General features: G+C 43.1%; 1 protein-coding gene across 2 annotated transcripts in view; it reads right to left on the reverse strand.

Moving 5' to 3' along the window:
- Window positions 1–1,521: 1,521 nt before the first annotated feature.
- Window positions 1,522–7,170, reverse strand: part of LOC109304039 (flocculation protein FLO11-like) — a 39,139-nt gene continuing 33,490 nt past the window's right edge. For both annotated transcript variants that reach the window (XM_019526515.1, XM_019526514.1), the window contains one exon: window positions 1,522–1,938. In XM_019526515.1, coding sequence (XP_019382060.1) covers window positions 1,787–1,938 — 152 coding nt within the window. In that variant the 3' untranslated portion in view covers window positions 1,522–1,786. The remainder of the gene's footprint in view (window positions 1,939–7,170) is intronic.

Below are 7,170 nucleotides of genomic sequence, written 5' to 3' on the forward strand. Positions count from 1 at the left end.
TTAAAATAGCATGCCACCAAACACTTCTCTAGGTGCGGAGACTAAAGCAGAATGGGATGAAAAACATGAAGGAGGAAGAGATGGAAGTAGGGGCCAGATCAAACTAGGAGTGAACTGAGATTGAGTGAGGAGCAAGATAGGGGAAGACTGAGACCTAGAACAGATGAAGGGAAGACTGATACCAGGTGACGAACCTTCAAGGAGGCCCAGGGTTCAGTAAAGGGAAGACCAGCTGGACGAGGGGCCTGAATGCATTTGCTAAGCTGGAAGCACAGGATGAGAAGCAAAAGTTGCTGCTTTTCCATGGATGTGCAGTTAGAATGGGTCCACTTTAGCCAAAATAACACTGCCCTTCCTCTTTCCATTGACATTGTTTGCTCAAGCTTTAAAAGCTGGTGACATTTCCCTGTGTGGTACAGGGAGAGCAGGCCCTCGCAACAGAGTGGATCTACCCATTCTTAGATGTGCTGGGAGGCAAGGGTGGCAGGAGGAATCACTTTAACAAAAGATGCATCAGTGTATATCACCAGGGCTGTCTGATTTAGTATTAGCAGTGCCTAAAGCTTCCTTTGTTCCACTTTAGACAAATCAAAATGTGTTATATGATTAATCAGTTGCCATGGGTAGGGCTAGAACTGTCAGAGGTTTTCCAGCCAAAGTATCTAGTACCCTTCTGAGAAGTCCTCCCTTATAGAAAACTGATTTCAGTCATAGTAGCACTCCATGACCTTATTCAAGTGATAGTGGCTGAGGAGTGGCTACATGAGATGCTGACTGCATAGTAGCTTGATACTACTGCGCAGTAGTGTTGCATGGCAGGAAGTGTGATGCAACGCTACTGTGCATGTGCATTACTGTTTATACAAGTACTAAATGACCATGCAGCCAGTCTCATTTAGACAGTGGAGGAAGGACCATAACCTCTTCACAGTTTGCTGTTACTGTTCTTTTTGTCTCTTCCTCTTGCTCCTGTCCCCTATCTTTTCTTTGCCTTGCAGTTCACTTCTGTGGCTCCTTGCTAAAGCTACAGGCAGCTCAAGTTGCCTCCTGTAATACAGCAGAGCTGCTTTTTACTGAGGACTTAGGACGAAATGACTTTTTTTCCTCAGCAAGTTCCAGCCCTGTTGCTCTTGCAGCCAGCTGCATTAGGGACTGTGAAGGTAACATGAGGGAGGTGTTCTTCTAGTTGAGCACCTCTTTACCTGCAGATATCCAACAGTTGTGGGGCAAAAGCAGAGCTACCCTTGCTTTAATTTAAAGAAACTGTCAAAAGTACATTCTTAGAAGAATTATGCTCATGTTTGCTTCTGCCCTGATAGCAATAATTAGCATATTGTAAAGTGACTATGATGCATAATGCAACCAACCACATGCTTGCTCAATACAGCAAGTGGAAATAATTGCTAAGGCATATGACTTTTGCCCCCTGGCCATGGGATCAAGAATGTAAGGGTGCAATTATTCTTTTTCCTGAATTAAACAAGCAACTGTTGTGGAGCAGGGCAAGGGGGAAAAGAGCAGTCTTATTATCCAGTTTATTTTAGAGTAGTGAGTTAGTACAAGTTCTCACAGACCTGCAAAAATCAAAGGTTTGTTTTTTAATATATTTGTCAGGAGTACACTTAACACTTTAGCTTTGCAAACAAAATCCCATGGATTTACTCATATATTACACTCTGCCCATACATACTGTCCTGAACACATTTTTATCATTTCATCAGATATGAAAAAAAGAACTGAGAAAGTGCTTGTGATTGTTTGAGTTTTTTTCCAACACCAGAAAATCCTACCAGCCAGCATATACTGGTTCTGTATGCCCAGTTACACCATAAGTTGTATGTGGTACTGATTCTGTTGACAGTAATGGAGACTTCAAGGTTTTCCAGCCATATTCTTGCTTTCGTTTCAGAATTATTAAAGCAGCAGCAAGGACTCCACCTGAAAAATGGAGGAATGAAAAGTATTTTCAGAAGTGACGGTAAACTGTCAGGCAGTGGTTGTCTTTTGACTTTTGGGTAATGCAGTACTTTTTTTGGTAACCTGAGGTCTTACGTTCATTTAGATTTGTGCAAAATCGGTTCTGGGTAGGTACAACATCAACTATCAGAACAACTCTGAAAGTGCAACTTGATTCTAAAAAGTGTTTGTAAAGAAAATTGTCAGACTTCAACTATGCCTTTTCTGTTAACTGTGTGTGTTGTGCTGTAGTAGTAGAGGAAAGAGTATTACCATATATCCCCCACAATCTTTACCAAGTTCAAACCAGTTGCATGCAAATCTTTTGCAAGACTTGGTGGAGAAACATAGTTCACTTTCCAGAATCCTTATGACTTTGTGGTTCACAGGAAGAGAAAAACCTAGACTGACTCTTAGATTCTGGCTTGATACTGCAGCATCCCCTCCCCCAAAAAACAAAAAAAACCCTCCAAAAAACCAACCAACCAAACAAACAAAAACCCTAAATGGAGCACAATCAATATGGAAACACTGGATAAATACCAAGGCATTTAATGCAAGTTTTAGCTTCCTACTATAGTCACAGCAGGGAAAATTGATCTGAATAACTGACTTGTGCTCCTCTGTTGCAGTCCAACAACATGTCCTTCTAAGAGCAGCCAGATATGCCCACATTTAGAAGGTGTATAAGCTCATGGTAAAATGCTGGATTTATTAAATGAACTATGAATTTCATCTTTGAACTCGTAGGAAAACTTCATTGGGTTTTTTGTTTCTATTTTTGGCAACTTGTATTGCTTTTTACATTTAGCCTTTCTCCTGCTGGCCACATTCCTTGAAACACACAAGGTAGCTACATCATGATGGACAGTTTTCCTAACAAGCATTTCTGATGGAAAAAGCCCAAGGATGATAGGGGTCATTCCAAACTGGACACACTTTTCCAACAAGCTTTTTCTTATCTGTTTTTCCTGCCCAACATCAAGTAACTAGAACCTGCACGAAGGTTTTTGAACACAGTGTTGCCAGTTTTTGCAGTGCAATTTTGACCTCTGCTGGAACCAGTGTGTCATGCCAGGCTCTGGGTGGCCAGGTCTGGAGGTCACCCAGGGTCAGGAGAAGCAGCCAGTGCTTAGGAAAGGGGAGCAAGGAAAAGCTCTGAAAAAACAGAAGTACTGAGGAACAATCCCCACAAGGGACAGGACTGGCAACAGAACTTATTGCTGAGCTGGAAACTGTGCAGATGTAAGGGTTGAGGAGCACAGGATAGGTCTGTGGGTACCAGTGCTTTAGCTTTTAGAGAAGCAGGAAGTCCCACATCAGTGAAGAGTCAGCAGAGGCCAAAATCGTTCTGTAAATTTGGGAAAACTGGCAACACTTCCAGTGGGGATCACCTGTACATGGTCATGAGTGAAACAGCACTTTAAATGCATAGAATCCACCTGCACTGCACATGGGCCTTGAACTCCCATCCCTCACCCCATGGCAACCTAGTGAGTGTCCAGCACTTCTGGATTTGATTGTTTCTTCTAAAATTTCATTAAAACAAATGTAGCATTCCGATTCTCTGACATGAAACTGCTGTGAATGTTACTGATCGATCTGGGCTTGATATTCATGGTCAGACTCCCCTGTAAAAGTCTGTCCATATTCACGTGAAGACGTCCCCTATGAAAGACACTTCATATCCCAGGTTGAGTAAGTTAATCCCGCTTCATGCAAAGGCAACATCTAGCAGACAAGCAACCCTGAATATCAGCCCAGGAAAGATGGCACAAAGGAAAAACAACATGCCATATCTATTCATATACCATACTCCTTTTTCCCCCAAAAGTAGCCTTCCAATATTAGGATCCATGTTTTAACCAGGGAAGCTGGTTTTCTACCCTGAATAAATGCAACGGAGACATTGTAAGATGTGTGCTGTTTTTTTTCCTTCTCTTCCCTCCAGCGGCTGCATGGAGGGAGAAGTAGAGTCCAGCAGGGGCACATTCAAAGGAGGTGCTATGATGTACTCTCATCCTTTTGATTCCTCCTCCAGCCAAAGTTTAAAACCAAATGCCTGGCACCAGCAGTGACGTTTCTATTACAGCAGTGCTGAGGGAGTCAATTGACTTCATGGCTCATCATCTGCCTGATTCCTTCTACTCCCTCTTCAGCCCACAGATATTAACAACCCTCTCTTTTTAAAATAGTCCTGTTGTTCTATTAATCAAGCTATCTTTTCTCTAGCTCTTTTGCTGTCTATTAGCTACTCTGGGTCTCATCTATTTCACAGCCCTGCAGATTTTTTAGCTCCTTTTCTTTTCATCAGGTCCAGTCTTCAGCAGCAGCTACAGTTTCAGCTTTTGCCTGAGCAGGCAAGAGCTTCTGACAGTTCAGCTATGAAAGGGTTAAAGCGTGGCACAGGAAAGGAAGGGTGAATGAGCTGAAGATTAGGCTCTGCTCCTGTTTTGTGTAGCCACAGCTCTTTGACTTGGGACAGAGCGATGCCCCTTCTATAAAAATTTGCCTGCGAAAGCAGGGTGAAACTCAGGGAAGTGATTAAAGCAGGCCAGTTGGTGGCCAAGGCTGCTGTAATTCCTTTGAGATTATAACCAGTTCTGTATGCATGGTGGTGATGTGTAGCAAAGCACTGTGGCTCGCCGCATTAGGTATCCCTGAGAAGGTCCAGGCAATGATTAATGATCACAGTGTAGATATAATTCAGCAAACAAACTGACTGCTCTGCAGCCCCATGCTGGAAGTAGTACTGTCCTCATTCCCAATTGTGACAACTGATGCCCCCCCAACACCAAAATATATTTCATATACAACTAGAATCACTAGCTTTTTTCCTCTACCATGACACATCCTGCTCTTAGGTACAGTTAGCAAATCTGAAGGGACAGTCAGGATGCAGTCCAGAGTACGCCTACTTCAGAAGCTGCTTGGCACCACTCCACTGGGCACAGTCTGCTGTGACATGAGACAGATGTTTAGAAGTCCTGACTATCCCATCCAGTTCCACTCTTCGTCCTCTACAGCTCCCTTGCCTCTCCCTTTTCAGCTGATTTCAGCCTGCTATAAGCGTGTACACACTCGTATACCTGATGTTACTTGCCAGACCTCAATTGCAGACCTTGCAACTATGAGATCATTCTTCTGATCAGGTATATCCCATGATGGGGTCCCATTTAAGATCCTACAAGAACTCACCTTACAGTGTCCCTGGAGAATGCACGAAAGGATTCCCTTTTTGATCCTGTCCCCAACTATGATACTCTTCACCGATACCCCAAAACAAGTTGAAATGCCCACTGAGATGAACTGCATGTACAGGGCATCAGGTTCCAGGACATCTTGAAGATGTCTGTGACTCTGTTTTGAAGAGCCAGGAACTGGATTTGCTGACCAGGGATGTTTCTAGTCTTCAACCTTCCCATGCTCTAGAGTTAAAGCCAAGCAACTGGCCATGCTGTTACTGCCTGCCTTGTGGGGCTCCATGATGTAGTTTTTGATGGACATTGTCCACAGTGCAGTGCACTGTATGAACCAGCAAGGCTTTCAGCCTTCCCCATCAAGAAGCCATCAGATTGTAGATATGGTATCATCACTACAAGGAACCCCACTGATCTGAACAATTGCAGGTACCAGCCATCCTTCCTCTAACCATTGGACTAGACTTCTTAAATAGATGCACAGAGAATTACTTATGGCTTGGAGGTACTAGATTCAACTCTTTCTTCCCCAGACTTCTTGTGTAACTGGGAGAAACCATATAGCCTTCCTGTACCTTGCTTCTCCATGTAAAATGGGTATCATAGCCTTTCTTCCACAGCAGGCTGTTGTGAGGAGAAACTTAGGTGTTCAAATATTACAGTAATGAGGGCTATAAGTACTTTGTATAGCCAGATAAAAAACTGTAAATTGTGACTTAAAATCCATCATTTCAATATTTCAGCAATGGAGAACTCCCTTAATAAGTGTTTGCTATAGAGAACAGCCCCAAGTGCACAACTTCTCTAGAGGCTGCATGAGGCCAAGCTCTGTCCAGACACCTTCCTATTACTGTTGTCTCTGAGCTTCCTGTGTACCTTGGCTCTAATCATAGCATAATATCCAAAGTCAGACAGGACAAAGTCATGCTGATTCTGTTCAGACCCCATTCGTTTACTGAGCTGCCAGGACCTAGTATCACAGAATCACGTTGAGAGGCTGCAGCTGGCGGCTAAGATGCTGCCTGCTTGAGCATCTCTGAAAGCATCTCTGTTTTCAGTTGGTTTAAGAAATTACAGTGCAATGGAGGAAAAGCTCTTTGCTAGGAAGATCTACTTCTCCATATGGAAATAGTTCTTCATAGTATGGACCCAGATGGACCTCTGCTAATACAGATGGTCCTAAAACAAGCTGGACTGGTCCATTAGTTCTTTTAAGTTCATTTAGCAGAAGAAACAGCAAGTTAAAGTCGTATTATGTGCATCTTCACATCCAATGGTTTTGAGGCATCTGAAGGGTCTTCTGCAGATACGCTAGTTAGAGACCCAGCTCTTATGTGGGAAATCATATCGTCCTTCTGGAGCCTTTATTTGTGCTTTTAGATCTTACCTTCAGGATGATCTTTTTACTGGCATGCTGGCTCAGCCAGCTCCAAGCCCTTCTGACTAAATATCCTTAAACACCCTTTTCTAGGGATAAGATATACCTGAGACCTCTTCCTAAGGTTATGGATAAACCACAAATTAAGACAAGTTAACAGGGGTGGGGGATTGCCTGCAGAACTGTTGGTACCCAGTAACTTTTCATGCGTCTGCAATGACCCTACAGTAATTGGAAAGTTAAACTGAGGCAACTAAATGAAGCAGAATTAAGTTGTCCTGGTTTAGTTTTCTACTGCAGAGCCTTTGTGGGCACACAGAGTTGCTGGTGTGTTCTATGGCAAGTAACCAACCCTAGCTGACTCGCTTGCATTCAATTACTTATCCATATCCTTAGTTCACCCTTAAAGTAGGCCTCGGTTTCACTTAATCAATTAACAATCAGTTGTCTTCTTTCTGAAACCAGAATCCATGATGGGGGAGAAGCTATCTTTTGCTCCCAATATGTTTTCAGAACCTTGTTCTTTTTACCTGTACACAAAGAACCCCTATCGCTATCTCCCCATTTCTTTGTGGCTAGGTTTCCTGCTCATCAAAAGACCAAAACCATCTTATTACAAAGAATTTCTACATGGAC

The sequence above is a fragment of the Gavialis gangeticus genome, unplaced genomic scaffold (genome assembly GCF_001723915.1).
Source record: "Gavialis gangeticus isolate Ggan-Ray unplaced genomic scaffold, GavGan_comp1, whole genome shotgun sequence".
Classification (NCBI taxonomy): domain Eukaryota; kingdom Metazoa; phylum Chordata; order Crocodylia; family Gavialidae; genus Gavialis; species Gavialis gangeticus.